Consider the following 17,374-nt stretch of genomic DNA (forward strand, 5'->3'; position numbering starts at 1 on the left):
GTCTGGTGGCCTGGGGGCTGGGTAAAGGGACACTCTGAACACTCACAAAAGCTCCCAAAGAGATTTCTCCCAGATAAGGGGCGGAGCAGCTGAGATCCTTTAGAGCAGCACGACTCAGAGCCAAGCAGGCTGCTGAGGGAGGGTCGGGCCCTGGGGTGGGAGGCAGCGGAGGGCAGGGGAAATGCCCCACTGTGACCGCTTGGGGAATAAGCTCTAGCTTTTGGAAAAGACCGTTTGCCTCTTCACCTTTGTCTACCTCACACAAAAGTCCCCAAATCACAGAGTATTTTCTAAGATTAGCTACCCTATAGTAAATACTTTTAATAAATCTTTTACTCATTTTCCGATTATGAAAATGCCTTGAGTACTAACTGGTTTGCTGTTTTGCCTCCTGGAGGATGTCAAATAATTGCTGAATCGTCCATTTTCCTCCCTTTTCTCCCTTCGACGATCGTGTCGCCCCGCCAGCCCTCCGCAGGGAGCGAACAGCCGAGAATCAGAGCAGCGCCACGTGCACCTTGCCCCAAACTGAGTTCATTAGCGACCACGCACACTGGGCCTGCTTTCACTGCCGGGGCCGCGGGACAGCGCCCCGGGCTTCTGGGCGCGCCGCTGCCATGGGGGACCCGGATGCCCTCCCCCACCAGGCACCGGCGGGCGCCCCCAGCGCGTGCGAGCCGTGGCGGGAAGGTGGGAAGGCCAGTGCGGAATTGGCCAGCGGCGGCCCCTAAATTCCAGTTCTTGATCCCCAAATAGACAGTTATGGCCCCCGCTTACGACAACGTGCGGCGCTTGGTGTACACGGTCGCGGAGCTGATACGACGGTAATTCCGGGGCGTAGCGTGTGTGAGCAGAGCTTTGTCATGGAGAGCCTGCTCCCCACAGCCGCCCCCCGGCCCCGCTTGGCAGGCGAGGGGAAGGGACCCAGGCCTTCTCCATAATCGTCCGTACAGAAAGCAGCCTCGAGGGGGCCTGACCTGCTCACGCGACCCTGAGGAGTCCCTGCCTGGCGAGTCCTGAGTCCCGGAAACCAAGGCTCACAGAGGCACCGCGGGGACTCGGGCCGCGGTCCTCCAAGCCGGGCATAGCAGGCCGGCTCTGTCCTCACAGCAGTGCGCACGGCCTGGCCGGGCGGCCGGACCCCGAGCCACAGACAGGGCGGCCCCCCTGCTCGCGGTCAGCGCAAGCCAGCGCCGCCCCGGACCTGCCCCTGGGGGCCGGGCTCCAGGACCAGGCGCCTGGCGCACACTTGTCCTGCAGGGACTGCCGCCGAACAACAGAACCTGGCCCTGGGTGGCACGTGCAGATAGCAAAGAAATTACTAAACTAGTTAAAAGACAAATATTTTAATCTAGTTTTCCCACTTCATACTAAATCATTAATACAGGTCACAAATTGCATTTATTTGCAGACATCTAGAAAACAATCAGAAGTGTGTATCTCTCTCTATAGATCTTAATAAATTTTATTTGGACAAGAGAACTTGTGCCACAACAGTTTAGACAGCATGATTAAAGACCGCAGCACTCCTGAGAGTGGTCACAGGTATGTACAGCATGGGAAGGAAAGCTGCACCTAGAGCTGATCATGATCAAGTTAAAAACACCTGACATACAGCACACGTGCCAATAAACTCCTTCAGGTCATGACCAGCATGAAGAAAATCAGGACATAGATACTCAGCCAACGTTCTGTAAATGTGCACAGCAATATGCTGCATTTAAGAGTTAAAATCAGATTCTACTTTAGTGTTAGCATCAAGCCCTTAGGAGAACCCCTCCCCCCCCCCCAAATCTCCTTTCGCATTTACACACGCCAAAAACTATTCACACTTAGGGCTGGGCTGGGCAGCTGGCCACAGAACCAACAGGTCCTTGCCTGCGTGGGGACAGTGCGGGCTAATACTGAAGATCTCTTTACATCCTGGCTCACAGCCGCCTTCTGGCTGCCACTCCATCTATCTGTCGTTAAAGAAAACCAGGAGAAAGCAATGCAGGTCTCTGGGAATCTCCTCCCTTCCATAAGGAAAATACTCTGCCAATTCAAGTTTCATTCAGTCAGGAAGACAGAAGGATTTAAGGCTTCGGTGACAATTATAATCCTCTGAGAAATTATTTTCCCTTAAAGTCAAGATAAGATAATAGTGTTTACTGTACTTTCTCTTGACTCTTAAAATCCCTGGTATCAGTGTAGGCAACTTGCACCTGCAATTGAGTCTGCGAGAGAGGAAGGTCTCTCCTCCTCCCAGAGGCTGTCCTAGATCACACGTGTGGGGCACTTGTCAGCCCTTGGCTCCCGAGGAAGGAGGAGGACAGTGAGGTTCCAGCTTTCTAGTAGGTTGAGGAAGCTGTGCTCATGGCATCGTCAGAGATTTTGGTACTAGCAGGGTGGATGCTTGCAAAATACTTGACATCACTGTCCCGATCCATCTGAAGAGCCACGATGGTCTGTTCCACGGCTTCCTGATGACAGCCGGCAGAGGTTAAGAAATATTCTGGAGACGCAAAGTGCAGATTACAAATAAAATTAGTTTAACAATTCAGTTTTATCAGGTGCAAGTATACGAAGTTCTCAGTCATAAAGTATAAACACAAGCTACATTGAATTATAAATGGTAATCTGAATTGATTTGTGTGATATGAAAAAAATCCCCAAACATAAGAGAGTTAGATTTATCTTGATTATTTTTAGAACAGACTAAATGGTAGCGAAGCTAATAAATACATTAAAACTTATACTTGTGATAGCTATTAATTCACTCAGTAAAAACACCCCAAATACCAATCACACATGACTAAAAACCAGTCTTCTCTAGCCATTTCCTTGTAATTGCTATTAAAACAACGATAAATGAATTCTAAAGGAGAAAAAAGCAGTATTCATTTACCCGTATTCTTAGACGTCTATTACAAACCTTTCTGTGCTTCGTTCACGAGTTCATGCATTAAATGATATTTATTAGGTATTTTGGGGGGATGACAATAAATAAAACAAGCTAAATCTTGAGCAGCTTATTAGGATGTGCAGCAGAGCAAGTAGTAGGGGGCGTCTGTCTTCTGCATAAAGAATGAAGAGAAGGAGGACACACAAACATGCCTCCTGGCCTAGAACAGCAGTAACACACGTCATGCGGGGCAGACCAAAGGCAAGAGTTTTTCCTCCCGTCTTAAGTGACCTATCCAATCTCTCAAACTAAGTCTGCAATTATAAAAGAAATGCCCCCGGGGCAGAAAGGCGAACATGTCCCTGTCCTCCAATCTGTGTCCTCTCTTAGGGGGAACCCCCATTAACAACTCACAGATCTTCTCCTATCACATTATGTTTGTGGACATACAACACTTCTCCCTCCATGCAGTCTACACGCCTCCTCCCCGCCACATACGGTTTTCCTAACAGAGCCACCCACCCACCTTTCTCTAGTAGAGTTTGTCTTAATGTCTTTGCGAGCAGCACTCGAACATTTGGAACCCTATCATTCGCCAAGGTTAGCAGATGTGGCATCAGATGCACGGCGAACTGGTCCATGGGAAGGCAATCGTCCTCAATGACAGTCTGGGGAAGACAAACAGCTGCTTTACATTTGCCAAGTTAGTCTACCAAACCAGAATACGGGCGAACATTATCTTTTAATAACAACCGAAGTACTCCAGATTTTAGTTACTTTTTAAACCAATATTCCAGACACTTGGGAACTCAAAACTAAGATGACATAATTTTAAGTCCCTACAGTTTTTTAATGGTTCCACTGAGTCCTGGAGTGTGCAGTGTGCACAGTCACATGCATTTATACACGTACCATGGACCCCGAGCACCCCCTAGTGGATGGCTGTGGGATGAGCCAGGCAGGCACCTACTCTAGGGAACAGGTGATCCTATGAAGAGCCAGATGCAAAACTCTGTTCCTTAAGGATAAGAAAGAGGGTGTCGAAAGGCAAAGAGCGGAAGAAGAAATGAAGCTTCACAGATAGAAATGGTTAAGTCTTTATTTACCTGGCAGACAAAGACAAAGGCTTGCCGACCAGACCACTTGGGACATCTACCAAAGTTTTCTACAAGCTCATTGATGAGGTCCACTCCAAACGTGGGGGGCGTCGCCATGTGCAGCTTCTTCACCATCTCACTGACCTAGGAGGGGGAACACAGAGAAGTGAGGAGTTCTAGGATCTTCTTGAATAGTGTACAGTTCTAAAATTGTAAAAATTGTAACACATACCAACTTGTAGGAAATCCAACGAACAGAAGAAACTTTATCTGCACATAGATTCAGAGCAATGGGACGTAAATAGTCATAAACATCTCTGGGACTATATAATTCTAGAAGTAAAATCAGCTGTCTATAAAAGTGAATTATAAAAATAAAAATATAATTAAAATTTTAAAATAAATGAAAATAGGTTAATCATCTGAATAATTTGTAATACTGGATACTATTTGTAAGATGAACACATGCAAAGACTAGTGATTAACGTGGTCTCTCATGCATAGAGCTCTCTCTAGTCTGTATGTATCTGGAAATGCATTTAAACACTATGCAAGTTCAAGAAGTATCTCTTCCCCTCAGAACGTAAGGAAAACAAATGTAGAATTTTGTGTCCACAGGGACTGAGACAGAGCAATGCATTTCCTACTATGTTCAATTGGGACATGAAACACATTTTTTCCACAGTAACTGTTCAGAATGCTAAGAAACTTCCATCTACAAATCAGTTTCCTAGATAAGAAGTTCTAGCAATATTAGGTAGCCTGATGTGTATCTGTCAAGGCTCTGAACAGCTTCTAAGGGAATGAATGATACGTTTATTAGGGATAACAGAAATGAAGAGATCCTCTAGTGACTGTTCCTATTACATCTGGGAAGACCTGAAGACTGACCGCGTCCACCAGTCTACTTTGAGTAGACACAACAATGCCCTTGAAAAAATACCTCTGATACGAATGAGATTTTTGCCTTTCAGATTTTATGTTTAAGACTATTTACATTCGTAATCAGTAGGGAGTAAACCAAAAGCATGAATATACATAACAATGACCCATGTGCTTGTACATATATATAAAACACTCAGAGATGAGAGGCACATTTATCGATTCCATTTTCTGACACTGCGAACCTTCTTGCTGGCCTCCCCTGGGTGCACACCACATGAGAAAGTCTGGGGTCAGGAAAGCAAACCAGAGAGAGGCTGTGATTCAGTAGGCAGGAAATGAGTGACACATCTTGGGAGACAGGCATAAAGCCCCACACACTCCCCTGGGCCCTTCTCTTTACTGAGCCTGAGCCTTACGGTGCTGACAGAAGGGCAGCAAAGCCCATTCACCCATGGGCATAGGCAAACACACTGCAGCGGGGGGCAGAAGAGAAGAACTCTCTCCCAGAGAGGGGGGCAGCAAACCTTGAGCAAAGACCCTACACTGATAACAACAGAAGTCTCCTCCCGCTGAGGAGGGGCAGGAACCTCTGCCCAACATGGACCACAGATACAAGGCAGAGACTGGATGATACAAGGATAGGGGAAGACTCTGAGAAAGCCCAGGGACCCAGGGCCTCCCAGAGACTGAGGCTGAACCGAAATAACAGAGATTCTCCCCTTTCCCAGCACAAGCCTACCATGTCCTAACAACGGTCTACAGCTGGGGGAGGGGAAGAGACCCCCCCCCCACCCGGTTTACAAGGCTGCACGAAAGCTGCAAGCTGAGGGTGGAACACAAACACAGGAGGAAGCCCCCTGGCACCCCGGCTCCCACCCTCAGCAAAAGGCACCGGCAGGCCATGGTGAGAGGCAGCAAAGCTTACTGGGCACTGAAGGCAATCATAGCAACAGCAAAGCCCAAACCCAGCTTGCTCCTGATTAGATGGACCCAACCCTCCACACTAATGACAGAAGAGATGTGCCTATTTTCAGTCAAAAACCTGGCAAGCCAGAACTCAGTGAAGTGAACCTTTAATGTACAAAGAAAACAACAACAAAAAACAACCAAGACTGTCAGTCCCAATTATATACCCAGCAAAGATATCTTTTAAAAATGCAAGTGAGGTCTGGAATCCAGAATACATAAAGAACTCTTACAACTCAACCCAATTTAAGACAAACAGCCCAATTAAAAAATGGGCAATGGACTTGCATAGACATTTCTCTGGATTATATATAAATGGTCAACAAGCATATGAAAAGGTGTTAACCACCACCAGTCATTAAGGAAATGCAGATCAAGATCACCACAAAACACTGCCTCGCAATCACTATAATGATGGCTATAATTAGTTAAAAAAAGGAAAACACCAAGTGTTGGGGAAGATGTGGTGAAACTGGAATCCCTGTACATTGCTCATGGGAATGTAAAATGGTAGAACTGTTGTGGAAAATAGTTTGGTGGCTCCTCAACAAATTAAACAGAATTATCAAAAAATCCATCAAATCCACCACAAAATAGGTGAAGATAGGTGTTCAAGGAAAAACTTGAACATGAATGTTCATAACAGCACCAGTCACATCAACCCAAAATGTAGAAACAACCCAAACATGCACCGAGGCATGAATGAATTTTAAAAAGTGGTATACAACGGAGTATTAGTCATAAAAAGTAATAAAGTTCTGACGTATGTTACAACACAAATGAATCTTGAAAACATGCTGAGAAGTCAAGAGACAAAAGGCCACATGTTCTAAAATTCCACTTATATGTTCAGAATAGGCAAACCCACAGAGGGTAAAGTAATGGTTGCTAGAAGTTGAGGGCACAGAGGGATGAAGAATGACTGTGAAAGGGCATGGTGTTCCTTTTGGGAGGATGGAATGCTCTAAACTAGATAATGGTAATAGTTGCACAACACTATGAGTGTACTAAATCTTACCACAGTAAGAAAAAAAAGGGTGAAATAGGTTTAAAAAAAAAAAAAAGCTGAGAAAATTCACTGCTGGCAAGACCTGCACTTCAAGAAATGTTTTATAGAACACCAGACAGAAACTTGTATCTACACAAAGTAATGAACAAATCCCAAAAAGGTAAAGATGAAGTAAGTAAATACCCCTCCAAAACATAGTCCAATAAACTGTTAGAACTTACTCAGCCAGTTCAGCTCGAAAGCGCCAATTTCTACTATTATCTGTCACCAAAAACTCCTGAAGTTGATAAAGATACTCTCTTCTTTTGTCAATATGAAGAAGCTGAAGTGACAAAATAAAAATATTCGCTAAGATATAGGCATTATTACTCTTACTAGACTGCTTGAAAACAACTATAATATAGTTAATTCTTCTGAGAACAGATAGTTCTCAGACTGTTTTAAAATTGACATTAAGGCCATTTTCCCCGATAATCCCATTTACCTTCAAGAGTCTTATCCTTTTTTGAAATATTTGTTCCCTGAGCCATACGTGACCTCCTCTGAACCCTACAGTACCTTGGTCACAGATATATGGCAGGACTGACCCACTATGTTCATAGGACACCCTGGTTAACTGTGAACTCTTTGAAGACAGTAATGTGCTCTTACTCACACATGTGAGCCCAGTGCCTGGCACCATGACGGCACATGGTAGGTGCTCAATAAATATTTGGTGAGTGAAAAAACATTTATCCCAATAATTGCTCTATAGCCATTTTAAAGGAGGTTTATGGTCAGCAAGGACGGAAAACCCTAAAATTTGATATAAACAGAAACAAACAAACCTAACTGTATATCAGTTAAGAATCACGCAGAAAAAAAGTACTCTGACTATACATGTTCATGGGGTATGTTCTAAAGGACAAAGTGCTGAAGGAAATCTTGAACGTTTTTTTGGTTGAGTTGATGTTAGAATTAATACTGGTGGAGTAATTCTGAAACTCTACGTATGCTGTGGAACTGAGTGAACGACTGAGTATGTTCACATTAAGAACAGAGTTTTTACCGTGAGAGAAAAGAAAAAATAGGAAGTGGAAAAAGGAAAGGAAGCGGTGTGGGACTGGAAGCTGAGTTATCAGTATGAACTCAGTAATTTTAAAAAAAAACAAAACCCAAACCAAAAAACCGCTCCCAGCTCCTGTCCCCCGAGAAGGCGGAAAGGAGATGACCCCCCAGGGAGCAGGGGCATATCCAGGGCCTGGGGCGTGGTTCTAACTACCGCTCGCCACCAGAAAACAGCTGACTCGGGGCTGGGGCAGAGAAAGGAGAAGGTGGGGTAGAAGGGAAGGAAGGCTGTGCTTAACGTGAGGGGACAGATCAAAGGGGCCCAGGAGGCGGCTTTCAAGGGTTCCTGTTAGCCAAACTGATGCTCAGAACCAAGGACAGAAATGGATTACACTGAACAGAAAAAATTCCAGAGTTCACACTTAACACTAAAAAAACTTCCATGAAGGGGGAGGGAAAGAAGGAAAATATTAGCTTTACATGAGAATGCCAACTAATAAATGGAGAAGGAATTATAAAAACAGAAAATTGGTATTTTACAACCAACACAGTAACACCAGATTGAGGCGAGAACCGTGTATAGACGCACGGATACAAAAGCTCTGGGTGAAAGACTCGGGGGCGGCGGGGGGGGAAGGTGTTCAGAGTTTGCAAGTATCGTCCCCCAAGTAATCACTAATCAGGAAGGCGAGAGGTCGTTTTACAATGGAGGGAGCGAGCCGACGCCACCATGATCACGTGGCCGGGGTCACACTGCCAGTGACGCGGGGATGGCGCACACACAGGCGACGCGCCTGCCACGCAAACCCGCGGCCTGACTCTCACTGTGTAGCCGCCCTCAGACTGAGGGGCATCTGCAAAGCAACCAGCTTCGCCTCTTCAAAGATGCCGATGACATTAAAGACACAAGTTAGGAAACTGTTCTAGATCTAAGAGGGCTAAAGAGATGCGATATTCACATTCAATATGCAATTCCTGACTGGATTCTGAACTGGGGGGCAGGGGAAGCCACACCGGCACACTAATGGGACGGGCTGACAAATTTCAGTATGATCTGTATAAAATATACTAACACAGTACCAATGCTTTTTCAAAGTAGGATTATACGACTTCTGTACCTCAAAACTTCAAACTACAAGAGCCAACTTCAAGGTTAAAGTCTAAGAAACAATAGTATTCCAGGACTAACAAGTCGTAAGATCACAGCTGTTCACCTCCAAGACCAGAGATCCATACCGTCTCCTAAGATAAGGACTTCTAAAATATCACATAAAGCCTCCAAACTTAAATGTTCATGGAATTTTTGTACATGTATTTAATTCAATAATTTTGAAAAAAAAAAAAGGGCTTGTAATCATGATCTAACAGTGTTCAAAAATGAAATTTAGGGGTGCCTCGGTGGCTCAGTCAGTTAAGCGGCTGCCTTCGGCTCAAGTCATGATCCCGGGGTCCTGGGATCGAGCCCCGCATCGGGATCCCTGCTCGGCGAGGAGCCTGCTTCTCCCTCTCCCTCTGTCTGCTGCTCCCCCTACTTGTGCTCTGTCAAATAAATAAATAAAATCTTTAAAAATAAACAAGTAAAATTGAAATTAAGTGTAATTATTTTAAAATTAAAAATTCAAAGGACACCAGCAAAAGTGATCAGAATGGGACTCTTTTTTTTTTTTTTTTTTAAGTTACAGCTTACTATCAGCTCATGGCTACATTTTCTTACGTAGAACATATGGAAACTTAATCTTGGTGGGAACAGAAAACCAAAACTTCTACAGTGGAACTTTAGTCTGTTTTTATGCAGAAAAATTTAAAAGTTACCTTCAGAAAATCATGCAAATGTTTAAGAACACCTATCCTGACTTCGTCGAGGTCTTTTAAAAATCCATTGAAGATTGGAACCAGATCTGCAGCTGTCAGCTGATCTCCAAGAATAACTGCAAGCTCGTGGATGGAGAAGGCTAATGTTCTTCGAACCTTCCACTGCAGAGATAAAGATGACTGCATTTGTAAGTGAAGCACACAGTACCAAGTGCTTTACCTCTCAGCCGGTGTATGAAGCCTAACTTAGATCTAAATGTTACCAATCTCAAACAATTAAATCGGAACAGAAGTAATGATAAGAATAGACACTCAGCTTTAAATGCCTGCTATGTCTCAAAAACTGGCAGAGAAATTTCAAAGCCCTGCACGGTGCGTATTATTCTTTCATTTACAAAGGGAAAAAAACTTGGAAATCACTAAGAGTATAGTCTTTGTAGTTCTCTGAACACTGGATGCCCAATTTACAGATGTCCCACATCCATCAAAGGCTGGGTAGTATCATCCTTGCTTGACTGTTCCCCTTCTGATTCTTGTACAGTCTATCTTATGGGTAAAAAAAACAATAATGAAACTTGTTTTTAAGGAACTGGCAATTAAGGAAATGTAAGAACAGGAAAATGTAGGCAAGTTTACATTAAAAACATCTTTTTCTTCATGTTGCTTTAGTTTAAAATTTTTTACTTTGTTACTTAGCTTAAAACACTCTACTTGCCAAGAAGCCATTTACAGCAAGGGTTTTATCCCCAATCCCAAACACTAGACCCTATTCTTGAAATAAAATTTTATACCCACATTCAACATATCAAGCAGATGAAGGCAGAGCTGCTCTGATGGAGGGTAGGGGAGAGGGAGGATAGAGGCAAGAAGCCCTGCCCATCCAGGTCCTTCCTAGTCACCAGGGGCCCTGAGGTGCACACCCCACAGGAACCTTGAAAGGCCTGTGGAATGAAGATGGAAAACCACCAATGTGGAGGATACTGTACTCTGCAGAGTGGTTCTTTGTTGTCCCCTGCCCAGTTCTACTGGTGAAGAAGTGTGCGAACACAGGATAAATTCACTTCACCCGGACCCTGTTCCTAACCTCATAGGTCAAAGAAGGAACTTAAACTATGTTCTCTCAAGATTATTTCCAACTCCTACCTTGCTTAGTCAACAGCACAAATTCCTTGAAAAATGCAGTAATTACTAACACATTTAAGGGAAAATGATTCATATCTCAGTATAAATTAGTCTAACCAGACTGCTTTCTTAAAAACCAAAGGATTAATTTCACCAAAGAGATTTTGTGGAAGAGGGGCAAAATTTTGGTGTATGACATAGAAACCAGACTTAATGGCAGGGGAAGTTAAGTCAACAAGATCTAGGGAAAGAGCCACAAAATCACACAGATATCCAGAGAAGATGACCTAGGGTCAACATTTCACATTTTGTTTTCTTTCAGAGGGATGGTGTTGGTAGTGTGTAGGTCTGGAGAAGAGCATGCCCACGTGCGCACGTGCACACACACATGCACACACACAAACGCACACACACACCTTCCCCCACCTTTACTGCAACACTCACTGAACCAGCGCCCAGAGTTCAGCAGTGCTAATGCTACTACAGTTCTATTTAAGTTTTAAGAAAATAAAAGCAGCATTTATAACACTGTGTCTAGAATCAATCTACGTATAAACTTCACACAATAACATATTTGTAAGTTAGGAACTTAGGCACGTCAAATGCAATGATAATTTCAAAACGGTGGAACTTGGGACCATACAAAAAGCAAGCTCTTGGGTATTACTTTCAAAAGCTCTTCTGCACATGATTTCCTGTAATACCAAGTATTTTCTGGAACATGAACAGAAACCCTCCTAGGTTGTGAAGGGCACATCACTGTGCCATCCATCCACACTCACTCACCTGCATGTCTGACGCGAGCGTCTCGTAGGTCTCTCTCAGGCAGTGCCAGTTCTGCCTGCCCAGGGTCAGGGCCACGCCGGGAAGGCTGTATGCACAGTGCTTAGCGATCTCCGTGTCGACCGTCTGTGCACGAGACGGGTCAGTCATAGATAAATACTGATCTAACAGAGCCTGAGGCACAACATCCTGTGGGAGAGAGACACACGGCAGGGATTCATTTTAGCAATCTAGGCATAAATTGAGTAAACTTATTTTTAAATAGATGAAGAATTTAACACAGCATCTCAACAAGCAGAGAAAAACCCAGTTTCACAGTTTCAGGGATCTACTGAGAAGAGGTAGGAAAAACATGCTAAGGAAAAAATATATATAAATAAAAGAAGCCACTCCAGAAGAAAAATAGTAAGATCTTAAGAATAGTAAGATCTTAGAAGATGATTGGAACTGATTAGTAAATTGAAGAGATGCATCAACAGTAAGACCAGCACCTCTCAACGCTGGCAAGGATGGTCAAGTGATAAAATGGGCAGACTATCACCAACCTGGATTTTATAAAAACAACACCCACCTTTTGATGGAAATTGAGCTATTACCTATAAAAATTTAAAGTGAATAAACACCTAACCGTTCATATAAATGTGAAGAAAAGAAGAATATCTACACAATCTTGCTAACATATACATAACACAGCTCTGGCAGAACATACAAAAGAAACAAAACTGGCTGCTTTGGGGAAAGCCAAATGGATGCTGGAGGAGAAAACCGAGAAGGAAGTATCACCGAATGCCTCTGTACCTTTTGAATTCTGAACTATATAAACTTACCTATTTATAAAAAATGAACTAAAATTGAAATAAATTCATTAAGAGAATGAGACCATCTGTTTTTATGAACTTGAAAATACGTCTGCAATATAAGTGGTGAAAAGCATGTTTACAACACTGTGAATACTAATTCCATTTTTAATAAAGAGAGCAAAAAGAAAAACATATACCATTTGACCTAGGAAACCCCCCCATAATCACCATGAGCACGGCACCGCATGTAAGGTCCCAGGACTGAACCTGGAGGCATCATAAGGAACTTCGGAGGGTAGTTCTCAAGACAGAGGCCACACTGCAGGGACACGGTGCTGCTCCGGTGGGCACGGGCAGTAAGCATATGGGAAGAGCAACACACACACAGAGGCAAGGTACGAACGATCATACTCCAAATATTCCACAAGCATATTTTCCCACATTTAAAATTTCTGAAACTGGAGTGTAACTTGCCACTGACGGCACTTTATATGGCTTTGGGACACTTTTTCATACTTTCATCTCTGAAATTGAGCTGTATCTTGTAATTCTTGGCAAATCAGGCACCATGAAATACCTAGGTATGATGGCATGATTCTGTCTTTGACAGACAAAAAGGGGTACGTATGCATGTTTCTGTACCCATAAAATGTTTATAAAGAAATATACGGGGCGCCTGGGTGGCTCAGTTGGGTAAGTGTCCGACTCTTGATTTCGGCTCAGGTCGTGATCTCGGTCATGAGATCGAGGCCCACGTCAGGCTCTGCTCTGGTGAGGAGCCTGCTTAATATTCTCTCTCCCTCTGCCCCTCCCCCTCTCGCTCTCGGAAGGAAGGAACGAAGGAGTTGTGGTCTGTGGTTACTCTGAAGAATGTGATCGCAGGTGTGAGAAGAGGAAGATTTCTGCTTGTATTCTACTCTATTTGAATTTTCTTATCGTAAGTATGATATACTAGTCTTATTTTTAAAAAGCTCACTGTAAGGAGGACCAAATTCGGTGGGAAATGGGTTTCGAAGAGGAATTAACAAGACCCTCACCACATAAAGACTTGTTGTCACTTACTTGTACTTTGGATCTCCTCTCCTCATCAGGGCTAAAACTACTGTTGGTGCTCAAGTCCGAATCATTATGAATATAGCGAAGGGCAGAGTCCATATTCTGTTAGGAAAAAATATTTACGTGAAGAACTATCCCTTCTGTAAGTGTCCTTCACTTAAACCATCTTCCTAAGTTACTTACCTTTCAAGACTACCCGGAGATATAAATACATATAAATTCTTCAAGCTTTTAAAAGCTTATAAACATGCCTAAGACCTCATAAGAAATCCCCCCACACCCCCGACTTGAGACAAACTTGCGGAATAGGTTGCTAAACATATGAAAATGAATTCCAGAATAAACTCATTAAACTATGTAAATTCAGAAGTAATTTTGAAATGGTTCCAATATCTAAAATTAGCTTACTTATAAGATAGTATTATTATGTTATAGAGGGTGCTTTTGGTCAATGTTTTAGAGGCCATGGGATGTCCTATGTAGTTTTTCTTCTACTGTTGGCTATTTCTAATTTCACAAATATACTTTTTTACCAGCTTCAAAAAAACTCCAAAACAAACAAAACACCTTCTAAAATGCAGAAATATCATAGCATTCGAATCTCCAATGATGACAGGTGGCCAGGGTTTCATTCTGAAGCACGGGTATTATATAAGATTTCTAACTCTACCAGCTGTCACCTAACAAAAAACAAAACAGAAATCCACTAACGCTCCAAGAACCTTCTCCATCCCCGGTGTGTATGCAGGCACTCTGCCCTGAGTTTATCACTCAAGCCCTCTGATCTGTGACCGGCTGCTTCTGGCAACCAGTGGTGCTATTCCTTCCCCGTGTTTCTCTAAACAAGGGTAAGAAATACCGATCCCACATGATGCTGGCTGGGGGCGGGGGGTGTGGTAGGAAACCGGGGAAGGATCACACAGAACAGCTCCAAGTACACAGCGAAGATGATGCTAGTAACAGTACCCACCCTCACACTCCAGAGTCCAGATAATGCCACTGGCCCTCCGCAACATGGCCTCAAGTCCCGATCTTCTGCTCAGAATACTGTGTTGCTTGCTGCAGTGAAATGGTCCGATCAGAAACAAAGCACCTCTCCAAAAAGAAAAGGGAAGAGTTAATTATTCTTGATAAAGGGCTTTGTTTCCAGTAAGACTATTTCACTGCAGTGAGCTACGTTAACACATTGAGGCTACTCAAATGGTCATGTAGACAGGACAGGGATTTACATTTCCAAGCATTGCACATGACACTCATGTCACAAAGACAGGATGTGGTGACAAGTACTTTTACTTTATGCTGAAGAGAGAGCTGACGAAATCAGCAACAGACAGAATGTACTAATTAGGAAGTGATTAGCTACAACTATTCCCCCAACAAGACTTCTGATTGGAACTATTTTCACTGGATAAACACTTTACTGAGTGCATTACCTCAACAGCATCGCTGATTAAAGGCACGGAGGCGTCGTGATTTATTTTACAGTTTGGTAGCTCATTTACACCCAACTCATCTTGCACATCACTTCTGTTTTCTGCATCACTGGCCTCCTCGCGAGCGTCCAGCCTGGAAGCGCGCAGCGCGGCGGACAGCACGTCCACTTGCGCTGTGGGCGGAACAGAGAAAGGGCATGTGAGCGGCAAAATCGACAACCTGCCTGCAAGTTTCTCCTCCGTTTGCACTAGAGGTTATCAATGAAATGCATACTGTTTTGACACTGCCATCAAAAAGCTGAAAAAAAAAAAAACTACTGTGGTAAATCATTAGTCCTTCAAGAGAAAAAGTAGAAAACTAATATGCTTTCATGAGATTAAAAATGCTTATCCACTACTGTACATTATTCTGCGTTAGTATGAAAGAGAAATGCTATCTAGTTTTGGAGATACCTCCAGTTTATTAAAAGGAGTCAATTTCAGTGTAAGTTAACTATGTTTTGGTAATGCATGAATCGAACTGACAAGGCTTACTTACTAAGCTATTTTAGCAGAAGAGGAGTCACACAAACCCTGCCAACATAAAACAATGGTAATTACAAAGATTTTTGTTGCAGTTACATTTCAACATCTCATATCTCATTCCAGTTTATTTTATTTTCCTCTAATTCCTTTTGAAAATGAAATTAATGACTCGGACACCCCCACGTGTGTGCTGTCTTGCTTGCAAGCAAACCAAAACGACAAATTACCAAGCAGTGATTCTTAAATCTGGCATATGTTTTATTACCAGTCTAAGTTTTGCGTTACACCTTCTTTATAAAAGTGATTCAAAACTAAAATAAGGCATTCTTCCTTCTCCCAAACAATTGAGACATGCAGCAAAAAAATTGCTTAGTTATGTTTGTTCAAGTAACAATCCATCTGGATGCTCAAAATATAAAAATTCATCAATTTTAACTTCGAAATTAATTAGTACAAAGATCAGAAAGTGTGTCCCCACTCCACTTAAAGATTATAAAAAAAGCAATTCTAGTACTTTCATTAAGACAGCCCATTACGGGGCTGCAGCATTTATGAAACTCAAGCCTAAGCACATTGGACCCCTGGCAATGGAGATACAGGAGACATACGGGATGAGCTTCTATTCTAGTAGGTCATTAGCTGCTCAGTTAAGTAAGTAAATTGAAGGTGTTTAATCATAAAAAGTTACTCATGAAAAGTATGCTCCTTCTTTTGAGAACTCCAGTTGCAATTTGTACTAATCCTTTTAATCAGTTTAGGCCCCGTTCTGGAATCTTTTTAAGTTTCCAAAACAAAATCAAAATAGTACTAAAGGAGACTGCACAATACATAAAGATTAAAATGTTTTGTCCCACATAAAATGCACGGGGTGTGAGAAAAAGAGCCCTAACGCATTTTAATTGTTTCCCAGGAAGTAATTAATCAAAAGCCTTTCACAGAAAATGTCTTACATGAGTCACTTCTCTCTAAATGGACTACATATTTCTCTTTGTCTACTTTAAGGTTTGTACATTCATAGAAGTTTAAATGAGTTACACTGTGAAGTTACCTTCCTAAAAAAACTGATATATAAAGATCATCAAGACAGAGCCTAGTGCTGACTCCTGAGGAAACCTGATGCCTCAGCTCTCCAGCCAGAGAATGAAGTAGAATCTAATGCTGGGCTAAATGCTGAAATTTCAGCAGGATACACCACCACAAAAAAGTTAAGAAAACTGAACACACGGTTTTCATCAAAATCTGCATTTTACTTAAAATACAGACTGAAATCCCAGGAACCAGGGCTGGTTTAATCATAGACTTGTGAAAAAACACAGTCCCCAGTGACTCATGCTCAGAAGTAGGGACAACGTAGAAACTTTGAATTTTACTCCTTCCCTGAAGAAGCTGGTACAGTTAAGCTAAAACTTCATAATAATCTCTCACTCCTCCACACAACATACTGGTGGCTAGTCACAAATTCCTAACAATTTATTGATTTCAACAAAGGAACAATATGATTTTTTCTGACCACGGCTACCAAAATGGCCCAAATTCTTCCACTGGGCCTAAACTGGGTAGAAATCTAGATTTTGTGAGCTTGGGCATTTTTTCCTTTTGTAGTCTATGAGTCTAGCTATAGTAAACCAAGGTGGCATCAGTAATGCTACTCAGTCATAGAGTTCAATCCTGAATCGCTTGGTGACCCCAAATGCCAGAGATTTTGAAATTGCCCTAGACAAAGCCAGAAAAACCTCAAATTCCCTAGGTAAGTATTCTAGAAAAGAAGGTCTCTTACACCTTCTTCATGTTTTCCTACTTCCCTCTTTGGCCTTCCATGTAGGGTTGTTTCTGTTCTATGACTGAGAAAGGGCTTTCTTTTTCTGACAAGAATATCTTCCTAGTTGCTGGAAACACTTAAATTTTTTTGACCAAAAATCCACAGAGAGAAAACCCCACAAATGCTTTGACAAAGG

The 17,374-nt window shown here is 42.7% G+C and overlaps 1 protein-coding gene across 5 annotated transcripts in view; it reads right to left on the bottom strand.

Moving 5' to 3' along the window:
• Positions 1-1,330: 1,330 nt before the first annotated feature.
• The window catches only part of PPP4R1 (protein phosphatase 4 regulatory subunit 1), a 61,038-nt gene continuing 44,994 nt past the window's right edge, over positions 1,331-17,374 (bottom strand). For all 5 annotated transcript variants that reach the window (XM_081802576.1, XM_081802577.1, XM_081802575.1 and 2 more), the window contains 9 exons: positions 14,895-15,067; positions 13,468-13,563; positions 11,609-11,794; positions 9,701-9,862; positions 7,063-7,163; positions 4,214-4,334; positions 3,991-4,125; positions 3,411-3,552; positions 1,331-2,494 (listed from right to left, as the gene is read on the bottom strand). In XM_081802576.1, coding sequence (XP_081658702.1) covers positions 2,331-2,494; positions 3,411-3,552; positions 3,991-4,125; positions 4,214-4,334; positions 7,063-7,163; positions 9,701-9,862; positions 11,609-11,794; positions 13,468-13,563; positions 14,895-15,067 — 1,280 coding nt within the window. In that variant the 3' untranslated portion in view covers positions 1,331-2,330. The remainder of the gene's footprint in view (positions 2,495-3,410; positions 3,553-3,990; positions 4,126-4,213; positions 4,335-7,062; positions 7,164-9,700; positions 9,863-11,608; positions 11,795-13,467; positions 13,564-14,894; positions 15,068-17,374) is intronic.

This window comes from Leptonychotes weddellii, chromosome 13, assembly GCF_054177405.1.
Source record: "Leptonychotes weddellii isolate Sample4059 chromosome 13, ASM5417740v2, whole genome shotgun sequence".
In the NCBI taxonomy this organism is placed as follows: domain Eukaryota; kingdom Metazoa; phylum Chordata; class Mammalia; order Carnivora; family Phocidae; genus Leptonychotes; species Leptonychotes weddellii.